The sequence below is a fragment of the Emydura macquarii genome, unplaced genomic scaffold (assembly GCF_026122565.2).
Source record: "Emydura macquarii macquarii isolate MOO-44397 ecotype Brisbane River unplaced genomic scaffold, CSIRO-AGI_Emac_v2 contig_3451, whole genome shotgun sequence".
Classification (NCBI taxonomy): Eukaryota; Metazoa; Chordata; order Testudines; family Chelidae; genus Emydura; species Emydura macquarii.
This window is the reverse complement of record NW_027133588.1, coordinates 437,104-451,524: the sequence shown is the minus strand read 5'-3', so window position 1 is coordinate 451,524 and position 14,421 is coordinate 437,104. Positions and strand designations below refer to the sequence as shown.

Here is a 14,421-nt window from a genome sequence, read left to right as displayed (position 1 = left end):
CTTCAAACCTCGTTATTGCTTATCCTTGGCTGAAAAGTGCCTCTGTTGCTTTGGCTAGGCCTTTTACGGAAAGCAAGAGATGCTGTCTGGGTTACAGTGCGAACACAGATGCAGATCACAATAGGAGCACATTGGTAGGACCAAAGAAAATGGGTGTCTGCACAAGGGCACTGTGTATTATCTGTCATCTAACTTCCAGTTAGATGAGACATTTGGCAGACTCTGTGGAATTTTTGCCACGGCAGGTTTAATGTTTGTGTTCGTTGAAGCATGACTGAAGTGAAAGTGGAGCAGTTAATCATTTAAATTAGATCCTTGCCCCAAATTAAATTCATTTTATGACTCCAACTCCATATTTATCTTCAGATCTGTCTTCTGCCACTTTCTTTTCTTCATCTAGATAGCTCTTGATATCAGTCCGGCAAGAACTCTCTTCCCTTTGGCCCAATAGTGTTGTTCTATAATTCTGAAGCCAGATGGTGTGGGTTGCCCCTGGAGAGACATACCAACAGCATCCAAAACTAACAAGCCTACTGCTGTGTAAAAAGTATTGCTGTTCTTGTACTAAATTACCTGCCCTCTACGTCTGCCCCCAGCTCCCCTGTTATGTTACCGGAGAAGAGTAAAGATTAGTCACCAAAAAAAATTTTTTTTTCCTATTATCAGTGCAAATTGTGGAAATCATTTAAATCTGTGTATTAACTTTGATCTGTGTATTAACTTTGCCAGATTTAATTACTTTATTTCTAAACAAAGATTAAATAGCAACTTTAGGGAGTCTCTCTTTCTTAGAGCATTGAAACTCAGAAGAGAAATGAGGGAAAATAAAGGAGGAAGAATACTTTTTATCAGCATTAAATGGATCAAAGTCCATGACACATTCAATTTTGGTAACATCATTAATTTTATATCCCAGTATGGTAAATTCATTCTGAAGTTCGATTATTCTGCATAAATCTAAAGTCAAGACCATAACTTATAACCACTCTTTCCAGAATGACTAGCTAACAGCTTGGACCCACTCCTTTATTACATAAACATGTGGATGACTTCCAGTACTGCTTTCATGGCCTTCAAAGGAGCTTATAAGTGCTATCTCTCTGAGTTTCACTAATTTAGAGATTGTTCTCAATAGGAACAGACTATGGTAAAGGGAAGTCACCTGAAAAATAAGATTAGTTATAGCACCTACATTCTTCTAGAACCTATTAACTCAATCAGATTTCCACTCAAGCATGTCTCTCCCACTTCTTACTAGGTACAGAGGCAGTGGGATAAACAGATATATGGGGTTCCCTTCTTTCCAGGGCCAGAATAGTTGGATGCCTTGTATGAACAACATAGCTTTTAAGAGCGTGTTCCTAATAGCCACTGTAATCCATGTTCATGTTGTTGTTTTTCCTGGGTTCCAGTGAATTAAGGGTAAAAAGTCATGCTGCTACTGCGGGCTCTAACATACTTTTCCACTAGGGGGTTTGACTTTTGTGGAGGTGGGCACCAGGGCTGAATCCCACTTTTTTTTTTCTTTCCTGTGTTTAGGGCAGGCGATATTACTGAGCTAAAGATTCTGCAGATCCCAGGCCCCAGGGACAACAAACAGAGCAGGGACCTGCAGCATAATGATCTGGGCACCTCTGGTGTTGGTTGCCAGGTGGGTACCAATCAAAATGGCACTGGCAAATTGCTAAAGAAGCCCACCTCTTCCAGCAGTGCCCCCCAGGCTATCCCAAGGAGAACAGAGTTGAAGAATCAAGAAGTTGTCATCTCCCCACAACAGCAGCAGTGCTCCAAGAGCTACATTGACCGACATATGGAATCCTTGAATCAGTCCAAAGGTTTCCGTCGTAGACACAACTCCTGTGAGTATGTTGCCCATTCAGCAGCTTTCCCTTCTCCTTAGCTTGATGTTCATGGGCTCTGTCAGTCTAATTCTCTGTTGCATCGTCCACTGTTCTTAAATGGCATTTAATATAGCAGTTAAAATGGTTCTGGGGAGACTTAACAAAAATAGTTTGTTACTGGTATTCTTGTTTCCAGCTATTAATTTCCCCACCTGTAAAATATTTGGGAAAGTGCTACAAGCTGTCAAATACTGTGTGTCCCAAAAAGTTTGATAATTTAGATCTTAAAACTGCTGGCCACTTGTCTTAAATTCAAGTGCAGTTTGGTGATGGCTTTCAGCTATATTAATAACATGAGTAGCTGATGAAAAAATAACGAGAGTTCTGTGGCACCTTAAAGATTAACAAATTTATTTGGGCATAAGCTTTTGTGGGTAGAAACCCACTTCATCAGATGCATGAAGTGGAAAGTTCGGGGGGGGGGGAGGGTGTGTGTGTGGGGAAAAAAAATACACACACATACAAGGTTGGATGAGAATTACATCACAGTGAGGAGGAAAAGTGTGAACGGGTAATTCAATCAGGGTGGATGAATCCCATTTACAACAGTTGATGTAAAGGTCTGCAAGCCAAAAGAAGGAGTAGCTAGCCCACTACAAAAAATAATGTTCCAAGTCTCTATTCAGATCTAGTCTGATGGTGTCAAATTTGCATATGAGTTCCAGCTCTGCAGTTTCGCACTGAAGTTCATTTTTGAAGTTTTTTTGTTGAAGTATGGCACCTTTCAAGTCTGTTACTGAGTGTCCAGGGAGATTGAAGTGCTCTCTGACTGGTTTTTTGAATGTTACCATTCTTGATGTCTGATTTGTGTCCATTTATTCTTTGGCCAAACCGGACTGTATCTATGCAAATGTACATGGCAGAGGGGCATTGCTGGCACATGATGGCATATATCACATTAGTAGATGTGCACGTGAACGAGCTCCTGATGGTGTGGCTGATGTGGTTAGAACCTGTGATGATGTCACTTGAGTAGATCTGCGGGCAGAGTTGGCAACGGGATTTGTTGCAAGGATACGTTTCTGGGTTTGTGTTTCTGTTGCATGATGTGCAGTTGCTGGTAAGTATTTGCTTCAGGTTGGGGGGCTGTCTGTAAGTGAGGACTAGCTGACCTCCCAAGGTTTGTGAGAGTGAGGGATGGACTTAGGGTGAAGCTTAATCAGTGCAGAGTAGAGTGGAAGAATTACGTCTCGCGTCTTGTGTACAACACTCCTGCTAATACATGCCAGCATGATTTTTTTTTTTTTTTTTTTTTGCAACAATGTTACAGTTGACTCATATTTAGCTTGTGACCCACTATGATCCCTGGGTCCTTTTCTGCAGTATTTCTACCTCGGCAGTCCTTTCCCATTTTGTATGTGTGCAACTGATTGTTCCTTCCTAAGTGGAGTACTTTGCTTTTGTCCTTGTTGAATTTCATCCTGTTTACTTCAGACCATTTCTCCAGTTTGTCCGTATCATTTTGAATTTTAATCCTATCCTCCAAAGTCCTTGCAACCCACAAATGTTTAAAACAAACAAAAGGAAGTATTTCTTCAAACAACACTCAATCAGTCTGTGGAATTCTTTGCCAGAAGATGTTGTGAAGTCAAGACTATAACAGGGTTAAAAAAAGAACTAGATAAGTTCATGGAGGATCGATAGGTCCATCAATGGCTATTAGCCAGGATGGGCAGAGATGCAATGTCTGAAATGTCCCTAGTCTCTGTTGGCCAGAAGCTGGGAATGGGGGATGGATTATTTGATGATTACATGTTCTATTCATTCCCTCTGATGCACCTGACATTGGCCATTGTCGGCAGACATGATACTGGGTTAGATGGATCATTGGTCTGACCCAATATGGCTGTTCTTATGTTAATGGTTGTGTATCATGGCTATTCTACCGTAGATGTCTGTGTGTATCTTGGATAGAGGTAAACAAGATTAGGCAGCACACTCTGATTTCGTATTCTAGATATAACCTTTTATGAGGTCATATCTAACTAAGAAGTGCATTGACAAAGTGGCTCTCAACCTTTCCAGACTACTGTACCCTTTTCAGAAGTCTGATTTGTCTTGCATATCCCAAGTTTCACCTGGCTTAAGAACTACTTGCTTAGAAAGTCTGACATAAAAATACAAAAGTGTCACATCCCACTGTTACTAAAAAAATGCTTGCTTTCTCTTTTTACCATATAATTATAAAATAAATCAGTTGGATTATCAATATTGTACTTGCATTTCAATGTATGGTATATAGAGCAGTATAAACAAGTCATTGTCTGTATGAAATTGTAGTTTGTACTGACTTTGCTAGTGCTTTTTATGTAGCCTGTCCTAAAACTAGGATAATATCTAGATGAGTTGATGTACCCTGCGTGTACCCCTGGTTGAGAACCACTGCATTATCATACTCATATTTAGGTACAACATTTCTGATTGCAGCTTAGGGAAAAGTGTGTGTTAAACATGTATAGCTGCTTAATTGTGGGTGAACAGACATTTGCTTCAAACCCTCAAAAAAAAATCGCATCCAAGCTGAGGGAAAGCTTGGAAAATTTCAGCCTGAAAGGAGTTAGTTTTATTTAGTAACGAGGAACAGAAATAAGTGAATTAGAATGGATATTTAAAATTATAGTGTATGCTACACTTACATGCTTCTATAAACCATTAGAGGGAGCCATGGAAAGCAGTCATTATTAGAATAAAATCTTGGGCCTGCCACATTTAGCAGAGCACTTAAGCACATGCTTAACTTTAAGCATGTGCATAGCCCTGTTGATTTCTGTGGTACTGCTCATATACTTAAAGGGTAAGCATGTGCTTATGTACTTTGTGAAATCTAGGCCTGAAAGGCTACTTATATGGCCATTAGTATTTACACAATGCAACCAACAGAGCTTAAATCTGCACGTATCCTTTGAGCTGGCTCTTATGATGTCATTGTTTGACCATAAAGGCTTATTGACATTTACATGGGTTGTGGGCAGATATTTCTGTTTTCAAAGTGCAACTGCCCAGAGCAGCCTTCGGAATCTAGAGTGGCCTAGGTAGGAAGTTTTACAAGCTACATGCTACAATGCAGGACAACTTCAGATGGAGTGGTGGCAGCCTCCCTAGAGTTAAAATTGAAGTTCGCTTCTCATTATAAGCCTGACTTTAAACCTTTTCTCCCAAAGCGCGCAAAAAGAAGCCAGTGTCTCTGAAACATTTAAATGTTCCATCTCATCTCAAGCTTTTCTTGTAATCTTGGCAGAATTCAGAAAAGTACAAAGTAATTTTCCTGTAATTCACTTAAAATATCCTTAACTACTTTTGGGTGATTGTATTTCCAAAACGATTTGGGCTACATACATCAAATTATTTTTGTTTTTTTGTTGACATTGTTGAGAAATGCAGCTATCTTTTTTGGGGTTGGAGGAGTTCTATAGGGGGAGCATTTCACTAAAGTAGTTATTTTTAAGTGTATATAGAGCAATATTTTAAAAAGGAGACTGACCTGATCCTGGATTCAGGCTCTGCTGCTATGATCTGATTCAGAGGTGAGAGGTAGGAAAGGGATGAGAATTTAAGAGGCGGCATGCAGTGTACCTGGATTGGGTATATGGAGAAACAGAGCAGCAAAGACATAGAATGGCAAGTTGAAAGCAGGGAAGATTTATGTAGGGGCACTAAGATACACGTGTTGTTTGTGCAGGGAGCTGGGAGATGCACGATGGGGTTTATGCAGGGGACTATGGAGGTGATGGAGAATTCTGGGGAAGGTAAAAGGGCATGGAAATGTAACTTCCTCACTAAGTAGGAGACAACTTCATCTTTCACTTGCTATTCATGTATTTAAAGAACCTCTTCTTATTGCCTGGTATGTCTCTTGCTAGGTATAACTCATTTTTTTGTCTTAGCCTTTCTGATTTTGTTTCTACATGCTTGTGCTATTCTTTTGCAATTTTTGCAATCCTTAGCAATTTGTCTGTTTCCACTTTTTGTAGGGTGTTCCCTTTTGATTTTGAGGTCATTAAAGAGCTTCTGATGGAGCCATTTTGGCTTCTTACTATTCTTCCTATCTGGATAGTTTGCAGTTGTGCTTTAATATTGTCTCAGAGAGAAACTGCCAGCTGTCCTGAACTCCTTTATCCCTTAGATTTTCTTTCTATAGGACCTTACTTACCAGTTCTCTGAGTTTGTCTGCTTTTTTGAAGTCCATTGTCCTTATTCTTCTGCTTTCACTCCTTCCTTTCCTTAGAATCATGAACACTGTAACCCAAATTGCCTTCCACCTTCAGATTTGCAACCGGTTCCACCTGTTGATCAGAATTAAGTCTCAAATGGTTGTCCCTTTGGTTACTTCATCCACTTTCTGAAACAAAAAGTTGTTTCCAGTAAATTCTTGAAATGTGTGGTTTTTTCCAACAGATGCCTGGGTAGTTAAAGTCCCATGTTACTATCAAGTCTTGTGTTTTGGATATTTATTATTTGTTCTTGAAATGCCTCATCCACCTCTTCTTCCTGACATCACTCCATTTTCCCCTCTTTTATCTTTTCCCAGAGACTTCCAATTGGTCTGTCTCTTTGCCTCCTTTTGGACCTCAGCACAAGTGTATATATTCTTGATGTATAATGCAACACCACCTTTCTTTTTATTTGCTTGTCCTTCCTGAACAAGCTTTACCCCTCTATAGCAATATTCCAGTCATGAGAGTTATCCCACCAAGTCTTTGATGTCAATTAAGTCATAATTTAGTTTACATACTAACACTTTCAGTCAGCGTTGGCAATTTGACAGGAAAAACTAGTTTAGTTCAGGACACTGGTAAATACTGGTTTAAACCGGGAAAGTGGTAAGAATAAAATTATTGTTAAAATAAGCTAATGGAAACTGGCAAATATTTAGCAATTGGATATTAGCTTGGCAATAACATGATCCCTTTTATTTTAATTAAAGGAAATATAATAAAACAACAACAACAAAAAAAGAAGCGGTGTGCTGTTGCCTTGGCTACCTCAAACAGAAACTGAAACTTCTGAACCTAGGAATCCCCATTCTTTGTTTAGCAATGAAAATTACATGTTTATTTAGCAAACAGAGAAGGGGAAATCTGAGATTCAGAGGTTTGTTTCTGTTTGAGGTAAACTGCCAAACAGTTCTGTTTGAGGTAAACTGTCCAGTCCAGCACTCTGTCTCTAGATCTGGCTGGCTGGAGTTGCAACTGCTGGAACTGAGCTCAGTGTCTCAAGTGAAAATATTTCAATATGAGCAAAGGTCCATTTGATCCAATTTATAGCTATTTTGAGGAAGTTCCTGAAGATGGCAAAGAGAGTCTTAGGTGCAGAAATTGCAAAGAAAAAGTAAGTGGAAAGGCAGACCGTACAAGGAAACATTTTGCAAAATGCAGTGGGAAAGAACAGACACCAGAACCACTGACTCTGGCTAAATGTACGTGAGCATTGGAATCGACCATGGCAAGTACCTCCATCCTCAGAGTCCAAGTACATTTAAAAGAAGTCATATCCAACTTGGCCAAAAACAATGCGGAAGTATCACCGTTTTTCAACCATAAATGGATATGTTAGTAACAAAAACAACTCCAGAATTTAAATAAAATGTAAACTTGAAAATTACAGCATTTTTTATGGCTGTAAAATTCTCTTTTCTGTTGTCGAGTATCCAGTTTTTCAAGCAATGTTCAGCTTCCTAAGGCCAGACTACAAAGCACCTTGCTGAAAGCAGGTAGTAGATGAACTGTTAGATGCAGTTACTAAAGGCTTAAAGGTGGAAGCAAATGAACTGTGTGGTTGTGTTAAGAGCTACCTGACAGACAAAGAGAAAAAGATGCAAAGTATGAGAAGTGATTTGGAACAAGATGTTGACACTTTGGTGATGTATGGATGTGCATCACATTGACTAAATCAACCTGGATAAAACCTTTCATCAAGTGCTTTGACAAAACATGTTGGAGATTTGCAAAAGTATCTTTTGTAATACTGGTTAAAAGAATGCCAAATTCTGTTAAGTCTCAAATCCTGGTGATACACAATGGAAGTCAACTAACATGTTGGAAACATGTTTAATAATCAGCTGCGTTATCTCAGGATTGTGAGTGATCATGAAGCAGAATTTGAAGATATGGTGGTCAATATAACTGATGATCCAGGGATTTACCAAGAAGCGAATAACTTGATCAATCAATTGAAATCAGTCACTGAGGCACTTGACTCCAAAGAAACACATCAACAATTGCTGTAGCATGCAAAATATGGTTGGTTCTACTGAGAGATGAAGATCTTGCACCACGCAAAGGAAAACAACAAAAGAGGTTTCCTGAGGAAGTTGCTCTTATACACATGTTGGCCAACCTCCATTCAGAATATGCAGGAAATAAATTTGTCAGCTGAGCAAGAAGAAATTGCAAGGCAGTGGTTGCTCAGCAAAGCTCTGGACTTTCTGCCATAGTTACTTGCATTTAAAGTATTGCCGAATCCAAAATCAATGTTTTCATCTGCTATCAAGGAAAAAGTTTCCCCTTTAACATGGTTGGAAAAATGGAAAGAATGCTGATATTCCTCTGACTTCATAGAACTGATGGTCCAATTGCATGTGTCCCTCAAGTGCAGCAAGCATAGAACAAATCTTTATACATTTTGAATACATCCATTCAAAACTGAGACATAGGCTCAGGCTATTGGCTCTATCAAAGTTGATCTTCTGCTACAAAATGCTGTGTGACCAAATGGATCTGGACTCTGTGTGCTTGATTGCGTTATGCTTCAAGCCTTCATCTTTGGATTATTGTTGTTTTCATATGATTGAATGATTTTGACTTTTGTTTATATAATATAGAAAACTGAAGTGAGATGTGACATGTAACTTCCTTGAGAAAATACCCAACCAAAATGTATACAGACATTCTTATGTTCAGTATTTATATATACGATATATATTGTATTATGCTCATTGCAGTTTTATTTTTTTATTTGTACAACCCTAAATTAGTCTCCTAATCTATTGCTTTATGTAACTGCAACTTGAATATGTAACTAAAACTAAGTATAATGTGGTATGCATTAATGAAACAATTTTTAAACTAAAAAATGCCTTAAACTGGAACTAACTGGTTTTTCCCGAGGTGGTAAAAGCTGTGATTTTACATGGTAAAAATCATCTCTGGAAAATACCGTGCCATCTCTACTTCCAGTTCTTCCTATTTGTTCCCCATACTCCTTGCATTTGTGTGTAGACAGTTGTCATCTAGTACATCCGCTGGCTGGTATATTTGCTAGTACTTCAGTTCTGTCTAGTTTTTAAACGTTTCGTTTGGTGGTACTTCCACCACTTTCCTTCCATAGTTTCTTAAATCTCACTTAGTGAGTTTCCTGAATTTTCCTTAATTACATCCAGTCACTCCAAGTTATATCCCCTTGGCCATCTCTCTAAAAGTCCCTCTTTGAACTTCCCAAATATAGATTTATCCAGCTGTAATCTGAGACCTGCTGCTGCTTTGCTTTGCCCTCGATGACTGAAACTTGTGTGGCAGTTGCACCAGTTTACAGCACTTTGCAAGCCTTTTGATAGCTCTGTCTGAGGTACAGAGAGTGCTTCAAACCCCTCCAATTCGTCTTGAAACACAAGAGACAGAAAACAGTTTTTGGGTTTTATTTTTTTTTCAGAGTCTGTTACATCTCTTACTGATTTGACTTAAAACTGTCTGAAAATCTTTGGAAACTAATGAAACATAAGGTAGGCTTGCGTTTGAGACATCTACAGCTGTTAGATCTACAGCTTTATTCTATCACCTTCTCAGTCCCCCCACAGTTTCAGTGGGGAGAAAGTCTTGGACCCTCTGTATTAAATGTTTGAGAGTCCAGTGCATGACAACTTGAATTATAAATGGGTCAAAAGTCTTTGAACCCCTAACTTCTCTGAAATGTACTGGTTTGGGGGAGCAGATTAAATGTGTGAATCTGTAAGGAGTGGGTTGCTAGAGATGTTAGCTGCAAGAGAAAAGGGCAGGGGGGATTAAGAAGTCCATGGAGAAATGTGCTGAGATGTTATCTGGAGCTTTCTCCCTCAGAAGGTATAGTGGCTGGGGTTAAAACATCTGCAATTGATCTTTAGATGACCCTTAGCATGCTAAGTCAGGGACATAGTTCTCCCTTTACAGTGCTTGTATGACAGAAATCAATAAACAACAAATGACAATGTGGATTACCCAACAATGGGTTACGTGCAATACTGGCGCTATGCTCATTCATACTAGGGCTGGCAGGAAAAGCTCCCTGAGGGATCTCACAGGAAGGCAGCCAGCCCACTGGAGACTTTATACTTGCTTGACTGTTTATAATTGAAAGGTAAAATAGTTTGAGAAGTATTGTTTATCTTTTCCAAGGGAAGTGCTTTTTTTTGTGTGTGTGTGCGCGCCTTGGCAAATTGCCAAGCTGATGCCAAACCATATATCTTTCACTTTAATAAGCTGAACACACAGACACAGGAGGCTAGGTAGTATTGACTTTTCTGGTGTATTGGGAGAATGAATGGGTGTGTGCATGTGTGACAGACAGAATTGCCTGGTAATGAATCTCCTGTTTTCTTTATTTTCCCTTCTGCTGTGTGATTTATTACCTCTTGCCTTACCTAGGTCACAAGCCATCCACAGAAAAGGCAACATTGACAACTCTTTGGCTGGAGGTCCTGTAAGGACACAAGTCTGATATGCTTTGATGACCATGAATTATGCAAGTTTTGTTGTTTTGGTTATAACAGAGTTATTACACAAGAACTAACTGTGGCGGTCAGCAGTATTTTAGAGCTGGTAACCATCACTGTGGATTAAAGGGCTGTCCTCCACAATTGTGTGTGGTTAGTTTTGATGGCGCATGATCTTGGCTCCCATTCAACATGTCTGCAAGGAGGCCTGGGGGAGCTTTCTGACCATTGTCCTCTCTACTTCTCTAATGCAGTTTTCTCTTCTGTCAGCATTTACAGTCCTTTCACTTCAGTTGGCGCTGTCCCCTGGAACCACCACATGGGGATGTTTCTATGTCCATGTTTTGTTTTTCAGGGAAACTGAAGAGTAGAATGCCATGGGGGTGTTTTCAGAAGAGTCTGGCAGAGTCTAAAACACTCATTTCGTAATCAGGAGCAGACTGGATTGGAGTAATACCTGACATTGACCTGAAAGGCAGACTTCTCTTAACACTGTTCAGTGTAGGCTCTGTGGCTTATTGAGCTAAGCTCTTCAGAAGTTCTGCAGGGAATCATTTGCCTAGTTTTGGGTCTTTGAATGCTTTCCTGGAAGCTTTCTGCAAAGTTACTGAGTAAAGCTGATTGAGGAAAGCAGGACAAAACCAAATTCTCTTAAAATGCCTCAGGATCTTTTGTGTCCACACAGACCAGACTGAAACTCCTGTTTTGTTTTTAAAGTCTTATCCGAAAACTCCCCTGCACTGGTATTGTGTCAGGTTTCCAATGTTGTGGGTGTGGCATGTTTAGACACATCTGTAAGTGAAGGGATTTTAAATTCATAAACAGCAGAACCATACATTTCATGATGTAATGAAAGAAAATAGTTGAGAGAATATGGCAGTGTAGAGAATGTTCCATGGAGTGTGATTGCTACAAGTGTATGTTCAGGGGGCTGAACTTAGCCCACAAAGACCAGCACATACAAGTCCTATCAACAGTAATTAGTGCACTTTGGGGTGCTTGTTCCAATGGGATGCTGTAGTTCTGTCAACTGGTGAACTACTGTTTCCAAATGTCTCAGGAGGTGTATTTTTCCTCATACAAGAGCACATGGTCTCAATCTGGTCAGCTTGGTTGTGGCTGCAGTGCTACTTTTGAATGGGAAGAGATTCCCAAAGCAGGTCAGACATTCTAGAAGCGGACGTTATACTGGAGTTATATCACTAGCTTACTCAAATGAAAAAATAACTCTCCTATGAGCAAGCCAGGTGTAATCTGAGACTGCCACTTCCCTGTAAAGAAAGCATTGCTGTACAGATGAGTTGACCTCTGTAACTCATCGGCACTGGTGATTTCAGCATCTATCTCACAACTTGGAAATCCTATCAATTGATTATTTTCTGCTTCTGTCAGGATTCAGAGTGGGTCAAAGGGGCAATAGCTGTGGCTAATATCACGATTGTGTTGAGCACCGGTAGTGTGCTTTGAATTGTCCAAACATTAGATGTTCCTGTCCCAAAGAGTTTGCAATGAAGTAATCAGCTCAATGAATAAATATCAAGCCATTGATGATAGTGGCTTAATGCAAATCTTTTTCCAGAGCTGGAACTCTAACTTCAAAGCAGTCTGGTCACAGTACAGGGGTGCAGTTGAAACTTTTGAGCTGAGGTCACGGTACTTTATCTTCCTGGACACAGTGATAAAAATGAAGGGGTGTCTGTTTGTGGGTGGGGCAGGAGAAGATAAATGGGGAAATGAAATAGCAATCTGAAGTACTGTTTGAAGTTTTAAAACGTAAATGCAGAGGATAACATTTTGTATGCCCTTTGAATATCTTACTTATAACCTATAGAAAGCCCCACTTTAAATGCTCTTTTTGTAACTCTTGCTGCCCCTCAGCAGCTCAGCGATGCTTCTTGACGCTTAACTTTTCCACTCTTGTCCATGCTAACTTTCCAGTTGAGCCATATGGAGCTAGAAGCCTTTGATCAGATCAGAGTTGAATACCCAAATTCCCTGTTTTGGCAGCTGCAGTGCTTTCAGGGAGGCATGTAGTCACCAGCACAAGGAATTCTGAGGTACTTTTGTGATGGGAAGTCTTGGTGTAGCTCTGTGGGAAAGAATGTCTACCCATAGACATAAGGAATAATGGGATGGCAACCCAGGTGAGGCTTAAAAGGTTTTTAAGAGGTGGCATAACATACACACACTACTGCTGCATGGCTTGATTTTTCCTTTTAACTGTGTGAATGGGATCTCTGCCTGGTGTCCAGTGTATGTTTGCCCATTATACAGCTTGCGGCAGGTCAGCAGGATTTGGAGGTGCACTGACAGTGCTCTGTTGAGAAAGCTGGCACAATGCCTGTCTATGCCAGCTGGCAGCATGCACTAGTGCTAATCACTCAGTAACTTGAACACCCAACTTAGAGAATTTTACAAAGGGAGGCATCTGAATGAATGTTTGTGACACTTGTGACTGAGTTTCAGCATGTCTTATTTTTTGTTTAGGGTCGTCCAGTAGCCGCCACACGAACCAGGTGACTCCAAAGAAGAGTGGCCTGAAGAACGGGCAGATGAAGAGTAAAGATGATGAATGTTTTGGAGATGACATCGAGGAAATCCCAGACACAGATTTTGATTTTGAAGGGAACCTGGCGCTTTTTGATAAGGCAGCAGTGTTTGAAGAGATTGACACTTTCGAGAGGAGGAGTGGCACTCGCTCCAGGGGTACTCCCAACGAGAGGCCAGCTCGCTACCGGCACGACGAGAACATCCTGGAATCAGAGCCCATTGTCTACAGACGGATCGTTGTACCCCAAAATACGAACAAGGAATTCTGCACTGGTATGCTGGCCCTTTTACTTCTGAGGATGCTTATTCCATGGCTTCTCCAGGAGATAACGGAAGTGTTTCCACAGGAGATATGTCACCTTAGTGCAACATAAGTATGGCTATTCATTTAGAGGTTTGGATCCATGCTTATTTACAGTATAACCCTCTTTATCTTGTTTCAGACATCAAAAGCATTAAGGTAAAAGGGAATAAGCTTTCAGTAGGGAACAAAGCCAGGATTTAGATAAAAGAAGTTGTGAACTATCAGTCTAGGTTCATGTGACTTGTGACAATTGGAACACAGGCTTAGCTGCCAATAACATGGAGAGCCTGTGTGGAGTGATCCCAGGCTCCCAAGAGGGGTTTTCTCAGGATTCAGTACATGCAAACATCTTGGCACTTCTGGTATCTTGCTTGTGATATGAGGTAGTATGGCTCATGAGCTTCTACTGTTCTACCTGCATTTGAATAGCATCTGCCAGTGAAGCTGCTAACATGCTTTATTGTTTAATTTGAAATCTAATCAATTTAAAAAGATGAGTTGAAAGTAGTTTGAGGTCCTACATGTATTTCTGAGGATATGTCTATACTGATAGTGGCAAAGTCGCCGCCGTCAGATCGATCTTTCTGGATCAATTGAGTGGTCAGTGTAGACCCGCTCAATCGATCAGGAAGTCGATGCTGGTAATCCACCTCAAGTGGTGCAGTGCAGTGAAGACAGCGTGCAGAAGGGAAGCACGGCAGTCGATTGCCGCCAAATTTCCAGGTAAGTGTAGACCAGGGATCAATGTCTATGTCCATATGTTGTGATTTAACAGTTACTGTCTCTTTTTTAACCACTTTTGCCTGTTGCTGTGTGAAAGATCCAGACAAACAGGAAACTGACCATGCGTGTAGTGCTGTCAGGTGCACAAAACACATTCTGATAACTAGGGAGATACATTCTCTCTCCTCCTCACCACCCCCACCATTTATAGTATACTTAGGAGTTACAAGGATGTAAAATTTGATTTTTAAGCTGTCACT

General features: G+C 40.3%; 1 protein-coding gene across 2 annotated transcripts in view; it reads left to right on the top strand.

Moving 5' to 3' along the window:
* Nucleotides 1-14,421, top strand: part of EDC3 (enhancer of mRNA decapping 3) — a 42,173-nt gene that overhangs the window by 2,009 nt on the left and 25,743 nt on the right. For both annotated transcript variants that reach the window (XM_067534681.1, XM_067534680.1), the window contains exons 3-4: nucleotides 1,540-1,859; nucleotides 13,072-13,407. In XM_067534681.1, the coding sequence (XP_067390782.1) occupies nucleotides 1,540-1,859; nucleotides 13,072-13,407 (656 nt within the window). The remainder of the gene's footprint in view (nucleotides 1-1,539; nucleotides 1,860-13,071; nucleotides 13,408-14,421) is intronic.